Source organism: Octodon degus, unplaced genomic scaffold (genome assembly GCF_000260255.1).
Source record: "Octodon degus isolate 3935 unplaced genomic scaffold, OctDeg1.0 scaffold00005, whole genome shotgun sequence".
NCBI lineage: Eukaryota > Metazoa > Chordata > Mammalia > Rodentia > Octodontidae > Octodon > Octodon degus.
This window is the reverse complement of record NW_004524581.1, coordinates 32,494,289-32,513,981: the sequence shown is the minus strand read 5'-3', so window position 1 is coordinate 32,513,981 and position 19,693 is coordinate 32,494,289. Positions and strand designations below refer to the sequence as shown.

Below are 19,693 nucleotides of genomic sequence, written 5' to 3'. Positions count from 1 at the left end.
CGCCCCGCCCCCCGCCGCTGTCCGCTGGGCTCCGTTTGACTCCTGCGCGCCCCGCCCCCCCACTTCCCCGCGGCTGTCCCGCGCCGACCCGACCGTGTCCTCCGACGCCGCCCCGCGGCAGCCCCTGTCCCCATCCCCGGACCTCTGCAGGTCCAGGCTCAGCGGGCTCCTACACTCCAGCTCCTCAGCTGCCTGGCGCTGGGTGCGGAGGCTCAGGCGGCGTGGGGGTCCAGGTGGCAGCGAGCCGCAGCCCCCCACCTTCCGTCTCCGCCCCACCTAAGCCCCTTCCTCCCTCAGCTGTCTCGGTTCCCGAACCGTCCCCCAACTGGGGCCTCGTGTGCCACCATCACCCCCCAATCCTCCCACCGCGGCAGATCCTACAGGAGGGGGTAGGGTGAGGGCGGCCGGGGCTGCGCACGGGGACTGGGAATCGGGAGGGAAGGGAATCCCGAAGGGAGGCGAGCAGCCGCAGGCGGGTGATGCTGAGGAGAGAAGGGCCCGGGAACAAGGCGAACCATGAGCAGGCCTGTGGCCGGAGAGGCCAGCTGGGACGGCAACGGGGCTGTCCCAGGGGACAGCGCTCCAGCTGCGGGAGAGTCCACCCCGGACTCCCACAGAGGGCCCCAGCCAAGTGACAAGTGACTCGAGAGCGTGGATGGAGCGCACTGGCTGAGGCTGCCCACCCATGTCCGCACCTCAGGCCCCAGTGTGGAGCCCGGGTCAAGGGAGCCCCAGCAGCAGCCTGTGGCAGAGGACGGTCGGAGGCACACATGGGCCACCGCCTGATGTCCCCGTGTGTGTCCGTGTGTCTGGGTGTTTGTGGTTGTTTTTTTCCTGGCTTTGATAGGGAGGATGAAGTCAGCATCTTGGACAGTGCAGGGCTCAGCTTCCTTCCTCTGCCTTGGCCCGACACCCCCAGCGCGGGGTAGGAAGCAGCCTCGCTGGGTCGCGAGCAGGAAGGTGCACCAGCCCCACACGGAGACAGCAGCATGTGCAGAGCAGGGCGCGGCCCCCAGCAGCAGACACGCTCTGGAGTTGTATGCACCTCCCCGAGCCGGGTCTTGGTCTCGTTGTTTCACACGTGTGGTCACCATGAGTACCTTTGGCCCGGAGTGACCTGGAGGCCCTGGAAGAAGGCTGGCCCTGGGTGTTCTGGAAGGCCACAGCTGGACTGGATGCTGGGGTGTGGCATAGGAACATGGGGCTCCAGATGATTTGGGGAGCCACTGGAAGCTCGGCACAGTTCCAGGTTCTGAAACAACCACTACCTGAAAGTTGACTCACTGGCTGCAGTCTCCTGGAGGACTCACGGGTCGCTCTGAGACAGGAGCTTACTTAGGCTGGGCCTTGAACCCACTCTGTAGTCTAGGCTGGGCTCAAACTCAGTGCAATCCTCCCACTCCAGCCTCCTAAGTGTTGGGTTTACAGGTGTGCCGCCATGCCCAGCAGGACCTCAGCTTATGTATGCTTGCATCACCTCAGAAAAGCACCAAGCCCCATACACCAGGTGCCAGATAAATGGCTGTCAATAATGAATTGTGGGAAAAGGGATTGACGGGAGGGGAGAGGAATGAAAAGAAAAAACAAAAACAAAAACAAGATATATCATGTGGAGGTACAAATTCCCTAGGATGGATGCCATCATTATGTATACCTTCTCATTATGTATATGTAAAATGTGCCAATAAAATAAAAAGTAAAAATAATAATGAATTGTGAAAGGGTTAGGGCAGGAAGGGGAACCACAGGATAGAGGGCAGGGAAGCTCACTGGTCCCAGCTAGAGCTGGCTTCCCCGAAGTATCCTGGCAGCAGGCAGAGGTTGTTGTCTAGAACTGTCCATGGGACTTGGGCTGCTCCAGAACTCTCCATCTAGCACCTTCCGCTCTCAGCATCCACTGACCCAACAAGTGCCTGTCTGGATCTCAGGAGGTTACAACATAAAAGATATGAAGAAGGGCCGGCCAGATAGCTCAGTGGACTAATGTGCCTGCTTAGGCAGACGCAGGGACCAGGTTTGATCCCTGGCACCACGTGCCGTGCTGGCCCCGGGGGCACACTGAGCCAGCGACTGAGCTTGGGCGTGGTGGCACGCGCCTGTAATTCCAGCACTTGGGAAGCTGAAAAACAGGAGGATCACCATGAGTTCAATCTGTGTAGTGAGACCCCGTACTAAATACATAAAAATATATATATTATATATATAAAAGCAGGAGGCTTGCCACAAGTTTGAGACCAGCTTGAGCTACATAGCAAGCACAAGTCTAACCTGAACTGTATAGCAAGACTCTAAAAATGAAAAAAAAAATGAAGGAAAGAAAAGCGGAAAGAGAGAGGAGACGGGGGGCAATTGAGGGCAAGGACCTGAAGAGAGAGCCAGGGAGGCCAGGGGCTGTGATCTGAGGAAGCAGTCCCAGAGAGGGGAGTGCTAGGAAACATTTGTACTGGCTTCCGTTTACACAGTGGCTTCCTCCATGCAGCGTTTTATTAATCCCACTTCGTAGGGAGCGAGCAAACAGGCCCGCAGATGTTGGGTGGGTTGTCCAAGGACGGTGCTCTGGCAGAGGTGGGTTTCTGTTTCCACAGCGGGGTTCCTCTCCCCTCCTTCAGCAGCTCTGGGAGAGGACATGATTGAAGACTTCAGGCAGAGGCTGAGGAAGGGGCTTCTCAAGGACTTGCTGAAGAGCAGAGAGCTGGCCTTTGCAGCTTCTGTCTGCTGCCAGCTATGGTGCGGATTTGTGAGAAGAGACTACCTAATGCGCGGGAAGCACCAACATTCACGGTGGAGAAGGCCAGGGTGCAGAGAGTGGACAGAGAAGACCCGGAGGAGAGAGGCTGAGGGAACTAACAGAACTAACAGGCCCGGCCTGGACAGACCAAGAAAGCGTGGAGAGCAGGGTCTGGACCTTCAGCGCCCCATTGCCCCGAGACATGGGTGTGGGGAGAAGGGAGGAGGGAGGACATTTCTATCTCGTGACAAAAGAAAGTCACACAATTGTTTTGTTCTCTGTTCTGGGACGGGTGGGCGCTTGTATTTACCAGAGGGACCGAGGTCGCTGTGGCAACCACACATCTGGGCCCCGGAATCCAGATGTGCTGTATCGAGAAGCCATAGCAGACCGATGAGGCAAATGTTAGGTTCCCCAGCCCGGGCCCCCACAGCTGGGGAGAGGACAGAGGACTGGAGCAGGAAAGCAAAGGGAAAAGGGGGAGGAAGAGAAGACTGGATTGGGGGAGGAGAGGAAGGACAGAAAGGCACAGGAATGTGGACGAGGGGTAGAAAGGGAAGCAGAGGGCGTTGGCGTGAGAAAGCGAGGCAGCGGCAAGAGGTCAGCAGCAGGAGAGATCACGGAAAATACCAGGGGACACTGGAGGCAGAGGGAAAGGGGAGAAACAGAGAGAGGAAAGAAAGGAAGCCAGGAGCTCAGGGTCAAAAGGATGGCGATGAGCAACAGGCAGAGGAAGTCAGGCAGGACAAGATGGGGGAGGGCACAGCGGGGGACAGCTGGGGAGGTGAAGAAAGCAGGGCAGAGGAAATGGTGTAGGACCCAAGCAGCCAAGGAGGAGCAGGAGGGCCCTGCACCTCCTGGGATGCAGAGCCGACTGGGCCTGAGGGTGGAGTCCAGGACCCCCTCCATGCATGCCCCTCCACCTCCCACAACCCCACTCCTGGTTCCTGCCCCACCCTGAGCCCCGGTACCAGACACGAGCAATTCATGTACTTTGCTGAGCTCACCTCAGGAAGGAGCAGGGAGACAGAGCTGGATGTAGATGGGGTATGGGGGAGAGAAGACAAGAAAAGGGGGGCACAAGGGGATGAGGTCTACCACACAGCAGGCAGGGCACACAGCCACTGGTCCTCACCTAACGGAGCAGGGCACTGATGCCTACTGTTTGCACAAAGGCAGAGCAGGGGGCCAGCTCAGGTGAGCCACTCCCAAGACCTGGTTCTCGTGGCAATGGTGGCCAGGGCAGGCTGGACAAGGCCTGCAGGAACCTGGGACAGTAAGCTTGGCTTTGGACCAGAGCTGCCCTCTGGAGGGAAGCAAGGCCCAAGTTCCTGGGAGCCCCAGTTCCAGGTTACCATAGTGACTGGTCTGTTTTCCCCCCAAACACAGTATGGGGCGGGTGCTAGGCAGGGAGAGCCTGGCTGGACACGTGAGGCTCTTCTTCCCTCCCTCAGGCCTGGGCTCCCAGCCCGGGCAGCCCCTGTCCAGTCATCGGGCGCGGAGCCCAGGCCCAGCTCACACCCTCCACTGACCTGGGCCACTCCTGCAGGGTCAGACCTGAGGCAGCAGCTGGCGGGGATCCCCATCGGCTGGGGCTCAACTCTTCTCTGCCCTGTTCACCTTTGGGTGCAGCACTAGGGTCTTCTCCACCTAGGCCACACCCGCCTGCTCTCATCTGGGTCTGCCCGGTCAGTGGGGTCTCCACCTCCTGCACTTAGGACCTGTGCACCTGGATGTCCCGACGCGACCCTGCTCCCCGACAGCCCCTAGTACCTCCTTCTGCCTCTGCCTGCCCTCAGTCTCAAGAACAGGGAGGCAGGGACAGCCTGCTGGGAGCAGGGGACAGAGCTACGCAGCCTGAAGGGTGCGGGCCCCATGCCTCCAGTTTACTCAGATCTGTCCCAGGATCTGTAGCCTCTGTTGTCCATCACAGATGCTCCGCTAGACAGACATGCCCCAGCCAGGCCAGGCAAGGGGATGACATGAGGTCTGGTCCCTGCCCGCCTGCCCCACCCACAGCGGCTTTAGCTGTGTCTTCAGCGCTTGGATCTTTGATGCTGGGCCTATACAACTCACAAGTGGGAAGGCAGCCACCATCCTTGACACCTTCCAAGGAGTCATTTAACAATGAAAAACACGCTCACACACACAGCCTTTATCTCCTTCCACTACCTTCCTTTATTCCTATTAACTCCAAAATATAAAAACTTCCCTTGTTCCACCTGGGGACCCATGGCCCAGTGCCACCCCCGAGGAACAGAAGGACAGAGCAAGTGAAAGCCTCCCCCACCCCAAACTGAACCTGGCTCAGTAACCACAATGGGGGCAGGGCTTGGGGGCCACAGCAAGATCTATATTCCAGATGGGGTTGAAGGAGCAGTGACCCACCCTACCTCCAATAAGCACTTAATCCCAAACCCTGTCTTCCCTTTACCAACTGTTCAAAACAGTCCTGTGGTCCCACTGCACCCTGGCTGTCCCAGTCCGTGAGTGGCAGAGGTCAGGGGTGATTGAGGTAGAGGGGCTGGTGGGAGCCCTGGTGGGCCTGGCTGGCTGCAGAAGCTGGCAGGGGGCCACCTGTGGCATTGCCTGGGGCTGGGGATGGCTGCTTTCGGAGCGAGGGGGGCACTGTGGAGGTCTTGATGTGAATCACCCTGGTGTCCATGACCTCACACTCAATCTGCATCATCTCCTCATAGTCTCCTGGGGCCTCTCGGCCTGACAGGGTCTCTGCGGAGGGACAGTTAGGAAGGGGAGGGGGGAGGCACATGGGTGTGGTCAGAAGAGTCTTGGTGTGCAGGGGAAGTAAGTGGGGGCAGGGATGGACAGTGGCACAGGGGAGGGGCAGGAAATAGAGGGGGTGCTGAGGAGCTGGGGAAGGGTCACTGGGAGGATCTGGGAGGAAAAAGGAGGCTGATCCAGCAGGGTTCCAGACCACCCTCTGCTGGCCCCTGCAGCACCTTCACCAGAGGGCCACACCTTCCTCCGCCCGCCAGTCGGCACCACTCCTCCTTCTCTACTCATTTCCTGCCACCCTTACCTCAGTCCACCATTTCTCAGGTACCCCATCTCCCCTCCCCTGGCGCCCCACCCACAGGAAAGTTACCATTGGGGGCCATGGCAGGCATCACCAGGGACATCTTGGGCCGGGAGGTCTTATTGTGGCTGATGGCTGGAAGCAGCAAGTGGTCCTGGGAGGATGAGGCAAAGGCGTTGAGGGACCCCCCCAACTTGGTGTCCACCCCCTCTGGGTCAGCCCTGCTGGGGGCTCAGTGGGCAGGGAGGCACTTACCCTCCGGAAGGAGACAACATAAAAGGTGTCCTCCCGCCGGTCAATAGCATCCAGGAACTCAGGTTGCGAGCGGTCGGGGCGCTGGTACAGCTGCAGCTGGCCCACAGGACCCCTGGGCAGGGAGAAAGATGGGGGTGGGGTGGGGGTGGAGGGGTGGTAAATGCCAGGCCCCACCCCCCCCAAGGCAGAGGCCGGCAGGACTTGGGGATGAGGGGGCCACAATGCTGGGGCAGGCTCTCGCATGCTGAGTGGGCACCCTAGCCCTACACTCTCACCTTTCCGGGGGCCCTGGAGGCTGGGTGGGGACAGCCTTAACTGGGAGCAGCTTCTTGCGTGGCTGAGGCTTCTGGAAGGAGAGGCATCTAAGGATGCGGAGAGGGTGAAGGGAGACGGAAAGAGACAGGCAGGCCCTGGCAGCTACACCCCACACCCGCTTTCCCAATTCCTGAGGCCAGCTCAAAGCCCAGGACCTCAGACCTGAGCCTGGCCTACCTGTCTCTCCGGGGTCCTCTGGGGGCTCTTCCGCCGGTCTCTCTGGTGGCGCTGCACCCAGCCGCTCAGCTCGTCAGCAAGCCTGGCAAGCACAGGGGACAAAGTCTGGGCTGGGCTGGGCTCAGATGCACACTTCCCCACCATGTGCAGGAGAGGCCAGGCGTGCCAGGGCTCAGGGCACAGCCGCCTCAGTGCACCGTGGGGAAGACACCCTACCTCAGGGACTCGGTTCGGTTGAAGTGCCGGCAGTCGGAGGAGAGAAAGAGCTGGTCCAGGTCTCTCAGAAGCAGCTCCCTGGCAGCCCCAGGGAAGGCTGTGAGGTTCCTGGAGCAGGGAGGCCGAAGCACTGTGAGAGGGGCACAGCTTGCCCTCCGTGTGCCAACGGGGTCTCCAAGAAGCTGCCCTTGCCTTACCTGAAGCTGGGCTGTGCTACCATTGCCGGGCTGGGCTGCAGCTCCTCTGGGCCCTGGGGAGACCCCTGCAAGGGCTCTGACCCCTGAACCGGTGGCCACTCCGAGAACTCCAGCAAGTGCCTCTGTGCCCGAGGCTCCTGGCTGCCTGTCTGCGAGGCAGGAGCTCGAGGCAGCTCACTGATGCTGCGCAGAGAGGGCAGAACGGTGAGCGCCACCCGATGGTCCACACGGAAACCGTCTCCCCCCCCCCCCATGAGTCAGGATAGAACCGGTTCCCACCGCACAAGTCCGGGAACCAGAAAAGACCAGCCTGTAACCTGCAATCTCAACTCTGCTGGTCCTGACTGGCGGGTCACTTTCATCAACACTGCCACCATCACTGACCCTCACGTGCCATCCGTGAGCAGCTGAGCTCCAGGGCACTGCAGCTGCCTGCTGCTGCAGCGGGAAGCCATGGGCCGCGCAGCCAGGCAGGCTGCCAGGCAGGCGGGGCAGCTCACCTGACAGGCCCGAAGTTGAAGGCAATGAAAAGGAGGAAGACCATGATGCAGACCACCTTCCGGTTTCCAGACCCCAACTTGAGTTCACTGTTCTGAGGTGGCCACGAGGGGAGACAGGGAGGCAGGCTCAGCCTACCCTCCCGGGCAGCCCCCACCCCGCCTCCTCCCAGAGGCGCCGACCGACCTCTGCCAGCAGGGCCTCCAGCCGCCGCCGGAGGGCGGCATTCTCCCGGCGCAGCTGCTGGTTGTCGGCCAGCACCGCCTGCAGCCGCGCCTCCAGCCCCTGTAGATACTCCTTCTTCTTCCTCCGAGACTGGCAGGCCGACTCCCGGTTTTTGATCATCCGCTGCTGCCGTTTCAGCAGCTTCGCCTGGTGGGCGGGCCACAGGGTGAACGGAGATGGGGTGGAGGGGTCCCCAGGACCCGGTAACAGGGGCGGACAACTGGAAGCCCGAGGGACAGGAGCCCCTCCCTCGCATGCCCGCTGGAGGACAGAGGTCGGGCAGGGGGCGCCCTGTCCCAGAGAACCTTCTCCCCAGGGCCTGCCTCCCAGCTGGCTTCCCTGAGCCAGGTCCGACCTCGCCCTAGAAAGGGGCGGCTTAGCTGGCTTCCCCTCAGAAGCAGCAGCTCTGCCACCCTCGCATAATGGCCGGGCCGCCGGTTCCCTGAGCACACCTCCGTCTACCAGAGGGGAAAGGAAACCTCAGGCCCCTGAGACTTCAGCAGCCCCACCCTGGGCTCACCTTTCGGTCCACCTCCCACTTCTGCGCCCCCGGGTGCCCTCCCCAGCCCGCAGGGTCTCCTGCCCTGCCCTACGCACGTCCACTTCCGGCGGGCCGGGGTTCCCGGGCGTGGGCGCTGGGACGATGCTCTTCCTTTCCGGTCGAGCACCTGGGCCTGCAGGCGCCGCCCCTTCAGGTGGGACTCGGATAGCACCCTGGATGAGGACGACCGGGGACCCTGCGGCCAAGGAGCAGGACCAAAGCGAGTGGGCGGCCTTCCAGGGCAAGCGCGGGTGGGAGGCGCCCCGCACCCCCTGGCCGGCTCCCCCACCTGTGGGCGGCTGCACGAGCGGCTGCAGCAGGACAGCGGTGCTGGGCGGCACCTGGACGGCGGCGAGCACCACGGGTTTGGGCTGCAGGGGCGGCTTCCGCGCAGGCGGGGCTCTGCCTGGGGGCGAGAGGCGGCAGAGGCAGTTGAGGCCCGGGTTCTCGCCGGGACCCCGGCCGCAGGATGCCCCCTCACCTGCGGAGCTCTCTGGGGCTGGAGCCATGCTGATCTGGACAGCTCCGAGGGATGGGCCCGGGCCATCCCAGAGGAGGCACCCTGGAGGGGACGGGGACTCGGTCTTCACTTCCAGCACCTCCTCGTCTGCACAAGCCTGTGTGGGGTGTCCAGAGAGATGTCTGGCCCAGGAGGACAGTGTCTCGGGACATCGCACAGGCAGCTCGGGCTCGCGGGCCGTCGCTCACCTGGCCGGGGGACTCCACCGAAAGCAGGGACGACTCGGAGTGGGCAGAGGGGGACGGAGAGGCAGGTTCCACCTTGGTCTGGACATCTGTGGGGTAACAGGGAGAGAGTACAGCTGATGTCTGGAAACCCCCAAAGGAGGAGAGGAGGTTCCGAGGCAAGGGCGCGGGCTCGTCCTTGCACAGGGGCTTCCCCAGCCCGCCTGTCCGGAGGGAGGCTCACTGCTCCGCCCTCTTCACAAGGTCCCTTCCCAGGTCTGGCCCCAGTTGCTTCTAAGGGTCATCTCTAAGCAGGACGGCAGGGCTTCAGCCCCATCACCCTCATTTGTGTGAAATAAACCAGCCCGGGCAGATGCAGCTCGAGGGCAACAGTCCCTGTACTCTTTTTGGAACTTAATTACAGGAAGGCTAACATTACTATTTTGACTTTGATTTCTACTGTGAATAGGTAACAGCCATAAGATACAACTACCAAAGGAAATACAATCAGATAACACAAATTCCAAAGAAACAGGGAAAGCCAATGAAAAGCAAATCTTCCCTCTGTCACAACGCCCAGGGCACCTCAGAAGTGACGGCTACTAGAACCAGTTAAGGGGCTGACGTAGCTCAGTGGTCTAAAGCCGGCACCACATGCAACACTAGCTCCACCCCCAGGGTGGGCCGAGCTGGCCACAAATAAAATAAAATGTGTGTTAAAAAAAAAAAAAAAAGAAAAGGAACCATTTAACCAGGAAGTGTTGGAATCCACAAACAGGATCTCTTATCAGTCATGAGTAGGTAGAGGCTCTCAAAACAAAAGTGAGTATTCAAGTAGTCAGAGGATCTGATTTTAATAAGACCATTCTTCCCAAATACAAATAGCTTTTGCTGCTAAGGTGTTTTGATTTTTATTTTGTGTGTCTTCTTTGTAAATTTATTTTTGTTTTTAAATCTTTTTTTTTTTTTTTTGAGGCTTGAACACGCCCTCTGGGCATTTCTGGTTTGGCTGGAGTATCTGGGTTCAAACCAGTGGAAATTGAGCGGCAGTGCTTTTTTAAGCAGGCACTTAAACAGCTGAGCTAATGGGCGGGACCCCTTTAAATCTTTTTTTTTTTTTTTAAATGTATTTACTTGGTACAGAGTGTTGCTATGCAGCTGGGATTCAGCAGTCCTCCTGTCTCACCTTCCTCAGGGCTGGGATTACAGGCGTGCACCATCACGCCTCTTCCAGGACCAGCACAGTTCTGGGTCCTTGAACTTGCCAGGCAGGCACTTAGACTGCTGAGCTATATTCCCAGCCCATTCTTTGTAAGATTTCACAATCTGTATATGTAAAAGATTTTTTTTTTTTTTTTTTTTTTTTTTTGGTATTAGGGATTGAACTCAGGACTTTGAGCTTATGCTGCAGGCAGAAGCTTATGCCGCTGGGCTTTTCCTTAAAAGAATCTGTGTGATCTGCTGCCCACCCTTCCCTGCTTTGCTGAGGCCCGGGAAGAATCTAAATAGATCCCCCAGAACTCCCACCTAGATCGGGAGACTGACAGAGCCCTGCCATCCCCAGGAGCCCTGCTCCCACCTGGCCCCCCCAGACCAGCCTCTCCTGCTCCTCCCTCTCAGTGCCTGGGGCTCCCTGCACCTCAGCCCTCTCCACCTGCATTCCTCCTCTGATCAGCCTTCTCTTCTGAGACCAGCCCTTGGCAAGAGCCTGAGACTCCTCCAGTACAGCCCAGCGGCCCTGCAACCCACTCTCCGCATCACAGTCGGCCTCCTCCTCGCCGCTCCCAACTCCTCAGACTCCCACCACCCACAGGATAAGCTTAGAGCCCTTCCTCAGGGCGCACCAGCCCTCCAACCTCCAAAAGCCTGCACCATCTCCTCACCTCTATTCTGGGTCCTCACAAGCAAGTGGACCCCACATCCTCCTTCTGGATAAGATCTAAGTGTTTTTCAAAGTCTGTTTTGGTCCCCAACACATGGAAATGCTAACATATAAGCAGATGGAGATGCTAGTTGATGTGATTTGACCCATACACATTACATATGCATGTTAAATTATAACACTCTATCCTGGGGCCTGGCAGATAGTTCAGTGGTCTAAGCACCTGCCTGGTAAGTGAAAGATCTGGGTTTGATCCCTGGTACCAAATGCTGTGCTGGCCTGGAACCTGGGGCAAGTAGTGCTAACCACTGAAACTGGGCATGGTGTCGCACCCCTGTAATCCCAGTTCTGGGGAGGCTGAGACAGGAAGATCACTATGAGTTCAAGTTGCATAGTGAGACCCTGCACCAAATAAATAAAAGGTTAAAAAATAATAAATTATAATACTCTATCCTACAAAAAAGCACAAAGAGTATATATCAATTAAAAACAAGATAAACCGGGACCCATGCTTGTAACCCAGCACTAAAGAGGCTGAGGCATGAGGACTGCAGTGAGTTCAAGGCCAACCTGGGCTACAGAGTGAGTTCAAAGCCAGGCTGAATTACATAGGGAGACTCTTGGGAAAAAATAAAAGGTTAGGTGAGTAATATAAATATTCCTTAACCATGGATGCCAACCCTTTAGCTTGGCTGGGCCACAGTGAGTGAAGAGGAGTATCCTTGGACCACATCTAAGTAACAAAACTTGTATGAGACAAAGTTTTGGTATATAGTTCAGGCTCACCTTGAATTACAATTCTCCTGTATCAGCCTCTCCACTACTGGGATTACAGGGTGAGCTACCAACCTCAGCTATTTTTAAAAAATATTTTGAATTTTTTTTTTTTTTTTTTTAAAGGGAGCAAGTGGTGCTGGGGAGATAGCTGTGACATAAGCGCCTGCCTGGCAAGCATGAGGTCCCGAGTTCGATTCCCAGTACTGCAAAAAAATACTACATAAATAAACAGAAAACGGGCCAGGGAGATGGCTCAGTAGAATAAGTGTCTCCCTGACAAGGGCAAGGGCCTGAGTTCAATTCCTGGTTCCACCAAAAAAAAAAAAAAAAAAAAAAAAAAAGAAAGAAAGAAACCAAGTGGTCACAGGCTTCTGGTTAGACACACAATGATACCTCACTGGCTGAATGGCTCCAAGTTCAAGCCATTCCAAGCCAGCTACCGCTGTCCCCGCCCCTTGCCTCTGGGTGTTCCCTCAATGCTCTTAGCTAAGTGTCCTGAGGGGCCCGAAGCATTTACTTTGAAAAATTAGTGTTCAAAGCAGGCCCAAGCCGCAACTGGATACCGCAGCTAGGAATAACGGAATAGGACCGCGGTTCTAGTTTGTTGGTTTTCAGAACTGAGGCCATGATTAAGAAGGACAGCCGGGGACATTCATATTGCACTGCTAGAGGTGAAATTCTTGGACCAGCGCAAGATGGCCCAGAGCAAAGGCCCGGAGCGAAAGCATTCGCCACGAATGTTTTTAAACAAAAAAAAAAAAAAAAAAAAAGAAAATGCATGGCTTCAAGCTCAACCTTTCTACTACTCAAACAGAAAACTTCCAAAAAAAATAGGCTTGGTATTCATAACTCTGCTCGACAGTTAAACTGAAAATCCAACATGAAAAAAACCCGCCCAACATCCAGGCCAAGCGCGAGTCACAGAATCACTGCAAGGCGTCAGTCTCAGCCAGCTCACACAGATAACCCACAGTGGTGGCGTCTGTGCATTAGAACTTTCGCCATTAGGGGCTGGGAGACGGCTCAGCAGAATAAACGCTTGCCTGGCAAGCGCACAAGCATGAGTTCAATCCCCGGTTCCGCCACAAAAGAAAAAAACCAACAACTTTTGTCACTGGGCTTTTTTTTTCCAATCTACTTACATAAAATATCATAGCCATGGCTCTACAGAAAGTTAGTGATACCAGAAGCTAAAAAAACCAACAAACTGGCCAGGTGTGACAGTGCACACCTATAACCCTAGCAGTTGGAAGCTGAGGCAGGAGCATCACCCAGTGTGAGGCCAGCCTAGGCTACACAGTGAGCTCAAGTTCAGCCTAAACTACGCAGTGAGACCTTTATCTCAAAAAATAAAGAGGAAAAGGAAAACCGTGAGAACCACAATAGTTAAAAGAAATCATTATTAAATTTGTTAAAGTCATGGAAAAAACAAATTTATAAATGTAGTTTTTGGTCTTCTAAACAAATTATCTGAGCCAGGTGTGGTGGCACAGGGCTATAATCCCAGCATTTGGGGGGCTGAGGCTGATCACTGTGAGTTCATGCCGGGCCTGGGCTACAAGGTGAGCTCAACTAAACTGCACAGTAAGACCCTGTCTGGGGAAAAAAAAAAAAAAAAAAAAAAAAAATCTGGTCATCCATTATGTCTCATGGGAAAAGTATGTTCAATTCTCGAGCTTCTTGGTGTTTGAACATGTTTGGAAGGAACTGAATTCAACAACCGAGGTAACGCTTTACTTAAACTGTCTGTAGTTTACTTTAAAAATACAAATTAATGGGGCCGGGGAGATAACTCAGTAGAATAAGTACTTGCCTGGCAAGCTCGAGGGCCTGAGTTCAATCCCTGGTTCCGCCAAAACAAAAACAAAAAAAATTAATGGTGAGCTGCATGGCACACAGGATGCTAGGAAGAGTCATCTCTGTGTGTTCCGTGCTACCCTTGGCTCGGTTTCTGAAAACTCCCTGTCCTTCAGGGCTTCGCTCTAGTCACTGCTCTCCCTGCACCGTCCTCCCTGCACCGTCCTCGCTTCCTGATGCCTGCACCCCCGTTCCACCTCCACGCAAGCAGGCAAAGCCCAGGCCTGTGCTGAGCTCCAGTACCTGATGGGTCATCAGAGGAGGAGCCCACAGTGATCTGGACGATTTCAAATGGCGATGCTGGGTCCTCCCCCAGGAGGCAGAGTGGGGGTGCCAAGGTCTCTGTCTTCACATGCAGCACCTCCCCTACCCCAGGGGCCTGGAGACCGGGTGCAAGGACATGGAAAGAAAACAAGGACGTCCTGAGAGCAAGCATGTGCCAAAGCTTTAGAGCTTGCAAACCACCAAGTATTTGACCTTGAGGGCTGAGCGGTATAGAACATCACTGTGTCTCTAGCCCGTTGTTCTTTCTTTCTGCTCTATTCCATGAGCTCTCCCGACTGCTTCCAGCTTACAACTTCAGTTAAGAAGAGCAGCGGAGTCCTCAGCAGTTAACAACTCTCTCCTCAGCGCCACCACGCGGCCACACCGTCCTGCATGTTAAGGACTCCACACCACCCGCAGTGGATGTGTGGGAGAGGAGGCTGGCGAGGAAGTGGGCAAGGCCGACCGGTGGACGCTGTGTGCCACCCTCGCGACGCAGAGCATACAAGTAGCTCCCTTAGCACCTGTGGACGCAGGCAGTGGGGCAGGGAGCAGGAAGCAGGTGGCTCACTGACCTGGCTGGAGGGCTCTGCGGAGGACAGCTGTGATGATTCGGAGCTGACGGAGGAAGAGGAGCAGGGGGAGGACGGCTCCGACTTCACCTGAACATCTGGAGGAGAAGGGGATAGAAAACCATCAAAAGCAGAGCCTGGGGACAGTCTACGAGGTGTTGGAGGACGCGACGTGGAAGTGTTCGGACAGTTTCTGGGGAACAGTGGGAAGGCGAGGGTGAGGGGAGGATGAGGGAGTCAGAAAGGATATTCTACCTGGAAAGATAGGCAGAGAGTCCCAAGGGGGCTCTGGGGGGCTGGCGTCCATTCCCACATCCATGGAGCTGCTGTCGAACTGCAGAGGAAGACGCGAGGGCGCAGGGCTGAGACAGCAGAGACGCCGAGGGCGCTCCGGCCTGGCCATTCTCTAAACACTCCCTCCCTCCCACAGCGATCCCACCCGCGGTACCGGGACATCTTGTTCCAAGCAACGGAAGAGCTGCGGCGGCTCCTCGGCCACTTCGTCCAGGCCAGCGTACAAGGTGCTGTCTGCGAGCGGTGCGGGCGTCAGCAGGTCGCGGGCGCCGGCGGCCAGCCCTCGTTGGCTCCGCGCGGCCGGACCCACCGCCCGCCCACCTGAGAAGCGACGCGGCCAGAGACCCGCGCGCGGCCCTCCTCCCCGACCCCAGGGCGGCTCCGCGCTGCCAAATGCCCCGAAAGCACGACCAGCCCTACTCGGCCCTCGCTCCGACGGCTGGTTCCATGTTTGCCCAGCCTTCCTCTTTGGGCTTCCGCTTTCTTCCCGCGTGCCTCAGGGACACAGTTCGCCACAGCCCGCCCCCCGACCCGAGGCCTCCCTCGCGCACCCCAGTCCTCCGAACTCAGCAGGTTGTCGGTGAAGAAACGCGTCGGATCCGCGATCTCACTGAGGAGCATCAGCTCGGCCATCTTTCCCCCCCACCCCCCGACCCTGAGACGGTTCCCAAGGCCCGCCTCTCCTCATCATTAACTAATCAGTGGACGCTTTAGAAAGAGCGGGACGTCCCGGAAGTCCTACGGACCAGTAAGAGACGTGGGTGCTGAGCACATGGTCCAAAAAAATGACTGCACAGGCGGGGCCAGTGGGAGCCCCGGGAGGGAGCGGCGGTTACAGGATCTCCGGCTGCAAAGATAGCGCATGCGCCCAACTCGGGTTGCACAGTGGCGCATGCGTCAAAATGGCCCCAGAGACAAGGAGCCTGGGAAATGTAGTTCCAAGCATTTAAAGGTCCGGCGGGTGCCCCAGCCAGTCCTAAATTTGTAAGTTTAGACAACTCTCCACATTTTCGGAGATAGACAAGGTCCCCCAAAATAGGCGCACTGAGACCGCTCGCTACTTCCCCCAGGGAAGCAAAAACTGGGAATGGAATATGGAGTGAAACCCTCCCTCTGAGCCCTTAAAAATCTGACAGCACAGACCACAATTTACAGGTTCCTGACTCTTTTTTTAAGGTTTAAATTTTAATCAGCCAAACATCTTGCGTAGACCCTGAGCCAGCCCTGCATCCTGTTTCTTCCCTTCAATGACCACCTTTCCCAGCTCCTCCTGGGCTGCGCGGTTTTTGGGATCTACCGCCAGCACCTTCTTGAGATCAGCAGTTGCTTTGTCCAGGTTCCCAAGGGCAGCCTGGGCAATCCCTCTTCGGTATAAGGCCTTTAAGTGGTCAGGTTCCCGTTCCAGTACCCGATCACAGTTTTGGGCTGCCAGCCTGGGCTGCCCTAGCAGCAACTGACAGGCAGCGAGATTGGCATGAAGGACAGTTCGTTCTGGAGGGCCAGGTGGAGGTAAAGTCAGCAGTAGTCGAAGAGCCCGTCCGTAGCATCGGGCAGCCCCTGCAGGGTTCCCAGCTCGAAAGAGTTCCGTGCCCCTTGCACGTTCTTCCCTGGCTAAGGCCTCCTTTTCGCTGCTCTTCAGCTCCCAGGAGTCCCGGCCCTGAGTGAAGGAGTCCAGAGTGAGCCGGACAGGAGGTCCAGAATGCCCGGGGAGCTGAAGTTCCGCTTCCTCCCCCTGACACATGGACTCCAGGCATTTCTCTATTAGCTCCCCCCAGTTTTCATCCCTCCATGGCCCTACTCCGACAGTTAGTTCCGTCCAGCCCTCGGGCAACTCTGACCCAAAAGGAAATCCAAAGGCCAGAATTCGGCAGCGAGAGCCTAGCTTGGGTTTGTCCAAGCCGTGACCCCGGCTTATGATCTTCTTGACGAAGCTCCCATCGGGACAGTACCAGACATCGGAAGCTTGAGGGGTCGCTGGCATCTCACAAGCTGATTCGTGAGATTTATCAGAGTCCCCTCCAAGTCCTGCCACCGAGTTTGCAGTATCATGAGGATTCTCTATATTTCGACGGGCTGGGTCAGGGCTCACTCCCAGTTCAAATGTTTCAGTAGGAGGGTCTCCGGGCTGCTGCCGAAACTGAGTGGTTGAATCAAGGTTCTCCTGCGATTCCTTTTCCCATTGTTGCTGCGGTTGAGAGATGTCCTTCTGTCTCAGTGGGCTGACTGGTGGCGTCTCCATTTGGCTACCTAATCTCTTTCGCCGTGGATGATCAGAAAAGGATTTGGTCAGAAAAAGGATGGGTTAAACTCAGGCCAGCACCTGAAAAGAAAACCAAAAACAATGCTAATTAATATTCTTAGCTCTCACCCCGCCTCCAAAAATCTGTTTCTCAAGCCCCGGTTCCACCCAGATCTAATCTGAAACTCTAAATTGCACAAATCGCTGTAGTTTTGGTAATCACCCCAAGTATGGACCTGATCGGGTCAAAAACTACCTGAGCGGCCAAAGAGCCTAGTATGGTGGCAAGAGCCGGAGTATTCGAATCACCTCTGCTTCCGAAGCTACGTGCTTACGGCATATTGTCTTCCGAGTACTGTCACGGAGGCGGAAGACTGCTCCCAGACAAGAGCAGCTGGTGGACAAATACTGGCAACTAACCCTGGAGCCCGCGAGACAGCGAAGCTGGTCGAATTCTTGATGGCCAATCAGAAAGAGGCAGGACTCGTTTAGCCCGCCTACGGGGCGTGACATCATTTCCTCCGCAACAGCGAAGCTCCGGGCCTTAGCAACCGAGCTAAGCCTTAGCGTTCAAACGAGGCCGCTTGAACTGGTCCAAGCCGGCCAGTTCCTCAGCGTTGGAGAAGTCCTGGAGAGGGAAACCCGGGCGAAAGAGGAGAGAGCGGAGGCGGGCGGCGCCAGCGTGCCTTTTATCAGCCGACCTCAGTGCCTTCTCCGCCGTTATCCCTAGTTCTGAGATCCTGGGAGAGGTCAGCCCCTTCACGCATTCGGTCCTTACCTCTGTTAACCCCCGCCGGCCCCGTTCTGTTGGGCGACTCCTGAGGCTTCTCACCTCTCTCCTCACGCCCATCATTGGCTTTCAAGTCCCCCTTCCCGGTCCCAGTGCTTTTCCCTCTCAAATGTGCATACAGGGCCGTGGAGATAGCTCAGTAGAATAAGCGCCTGCCTAGCAAGTGCAAGGTCCTGAGTTCAATCCCCAGTACCAAAAATAAATAAATAAGTAATTTAAAAAACCAAATGTGCATACGGCACCTGAGGAAGCTGTCAAACTGCAGATTCGGATTTTGGAAACTCGAGGCGGAGCCTGTAACTCTTCGTGTGGAGTGGGTCCTGCCTGAGGAGGCTAGTGCCGCTGGGCATGATCTCGAATAACCTCCTTCCCCGGCCTTTCCCTCTCCCTGCCTGTGCCGCCTCCCTTTGGCCTACATTTCTCCTTACAGCTGGTATAACCTGCTCCACTGATTGTCCAAGCGGAAAACTAGTCCCCCTCCTAATGGGAAGCAGAGTTTCTGTCATTCTGCCTTGCCTGGTCAGCTACCTGCATAGGCTGGGCCAGCAAGCTCTTCAGAGAAAAAGAAAACCCTTTCTCACTTTGACTTTCCTTCAGTTTGCTTTCTTACTGTGCCACTGCGCAGGACAGCCAGGGCTGAGGGCAGTTTCGTCGCTAAACGGAGACCTGACTCAAAACCATCTTCGTACGAGCTGTGGCACACACCTGTAATCCCAGCACTCGGGAGGAGGAGAATTATGGCACGTTGGAGACCAGCCTGGCTGTATAATGAGTTCAAGAGCGACCTAGAGGGCTGGTGAGATGGCTCAGTGGTCTAAAGCACCTACTTAGAACAAGCTTAGCAAAGCACAGGGACCGCGGTTCAATCCCCAGCACCACGTGCCAGCCAGCCCCGCCCCCTGCACCCCCTGGTGGGCTGAGCTGGCCACACACACACACACACACACACACACACAAATAAATAAATAAATAAATAAAAGAGCGGCCTAGACTGCAGAGCAGTATTGGAGCCAACACAGGAAAAAAGGAAAGAAAGAAAGAGTGAGCAAGGCCCTGTATCAAAACAACAACAAAAACTCTCCCTCTGTATTGTATTAAACTTCAGTCACTAACCTAGGCTTTTCTTTTAAGTCTTATTTCTGGGATCTAAGCCACAGTAACCGTACTCCATCGTCCCACGCCAGTCCCATAGCCAGCTACCCTGCTTCTTGGGATCTCTGGGATCCTGTCGAATCCATCTCTCCGCCCTCCCACTTCCCTTTTCCATCTCAGGGAAAGGTCGACAGTCTAGAATGAATCACATCAAGCTCGGTCACATCCTAATACCTGGACAAAGACTGCTGGCGGCTGTATGTGTGTGCGCGCTGGAGTCAGGCCATGGCTCTTCAAAGAGAAAAATCATTGGTTGCAGCCGGACGAACAGAAGCGTGAGGTGCTATGAATGCCAGCGATGAAGGTGCTAGAAGGTCACCGTAGGCTGAGACTTTTTTGCTTCCATCTAAAAAATGAGTTGTAGCCGAGAACACACTTGTAGGCCCTGTACTGAGAAACCTGAATCAGTCCCTCTGTCTGTTTAGGTGACCCTTTACTGTGTCCATGAATACACCGCTCACACAGGCACCGAACTTCTAAAAACAAAGTAATCGTAACAAAAGTACCTCCATGTTTTAAAAGATGAAGTGAAGTGTGGTGGTGCACTCCTATAATCCCAGCACTCTTGAGAAACTAAGGCAGGAAGATCCACAAGTTTGACCCTGGCCTGTGCAACTTAGTGACTTATGAGACCTTTTCTCAAAAAAAGAAAAAACATTTCTAAAGGGCTACTTGATGGATGTGGTAGTGCACACCTTTAATCCCAGCACTGGGGAGGCTGAGGCAGGAGGATCGATGCAAGTTCTAAAGTTCTAGGCCAGCCTGGGCTACAAAGTGAGATCAAGGCCTGAGCCACATAGCAAGACCCTGTCTCAAAGCAACAACAACAACAAAATGGGAGTAGCGGGGACTGCTGGCTGTGGTGGCACAAACCTGTAATCCAGCACTAGTGAGGCTGAGGCAGGAGGATCACTATATGTGGGTTTTTGTTTTTTTTTCCCCCAGAACCAGGGATTGAACTCAGGCCCTTGTGCTTGCCAGGGAAGTGCTTAT

General features: G+C 55.9%; 2 protein-coding genes across 4 annotated transcripts; both read right to left on the bottom strand.

The window, feature by feature from the left end:
* Window positions 1-4,888: 4,888 nt before the first annotated feature.
* On the bottom strand, window positions 4,889-15,187 carry Atf6b (activating transcription factor 6 beta). 2 transcript variants are annotated; one of them, XM_004624277.3, is made up of 18 exons: window positions 15,071-15,187; window positions 14,674-14,753; window positions 14,481-14,559; window positions 14,229-14,323; window positions 13,633-13,768; window positions 8,898-8,983; window positions 8,671-8,806; window positions 8,479-8,595; window positions 8,246-8,385; window positions 7,610-7,795; window positions 7,426-7,517; window positions 6,926-7,108; window positions 6,729-6,836; window positions 6,513-6,594; window positions 6,296-6,366; window positions 6,021-6,132; window positions 5,835-5,919; window positions 4,889-5,458 (listed from the first exon to the last, which is right to left on the bottom strand). In XM_004624277.3, the coding sequence occupies exons 1-18, from the start codon at window positions 15,150-15,152 to the stop codon at window positions 5,229-5,231; spliced, it is 2,100 nt and encodes a 699-aa protein (XP_004624334.1). In that variant the 5' UTR covers window positions 15,153-15,187; the 3' UTR covers window positions 4,889-5,228. The 2 variants fall into 2 exon arrangements, with proteins under 2 accessions (XP_004624334.1, XP_023577095.1); XM_023721327.1 differs by having other exon boundaries at window positions 6,296-6,363.
* A 359-nt stretch (window positions 15,188-15,546) lies between these two features.
* Window positions 15,547-18,830, bottom strand: Fkbpl (FK506 binding protein like). 2 transcript variants are annotated; one of them, XM_023722724.1, is made up of 2 exons: window positions 18,749-18,830; window positions 15,547-16,839 (listed from the first exon to the last, which is right to left on the bottom strand). In XM_023722724.1, exon 2 carries the CDS (start codon window positions 16,756-16,758, stop codon window positions 15,709-15,711), a length of 1,050 nt encoding a protein of 349 aa, XP_023578492.1. In that variant the 5' UTR covers window positions 16,759-16,839; window positions 18,749-18,830; the 3' UTR covers window positions 15,547-15,708. The 2 variants fall into 2 exon arrangements, with proteins under 2 accessions (XP_023578492.1, XP_004624332.1); XM_004624275.2 differs by lacking the exon at window positions 18,749-18,830 and adding an exon at window positions 17,015-17,162.
* Window positions 18,831-19,693: the final 863 nt, after the last annotated feature.

Coding starts and splice junctions, on each gene's coding strand:
- Fkbpl (XM_023722724.1), bottom strand. CDS start 16,758: ATGGAGACGCCACCAGTCAGCCCACTGAGACAGAAGGACATCTCTCAA.
- Atf6b (XM_004624277.3), bottom strand. CDS start 15,152: ATGGCCGAGCTGATGCTCCTCAGTGAGATCGCGGATCCGACGCGTTTC. Junction 8,984..13,632: donor CTCCTCTGATGACCCATCAG/GTACTGGAGCTC, acceptor GTTACCCCACAG/ATGTCCAGACCAAGGTGGAA. Junction 7,109..7,425: donor TTCAACTTCGGGCCTGTCAG/GTGAGCTGCCCC, acceptor CTCTCTGCGCAG/CATCAGTGAGCTGCCTCGAG.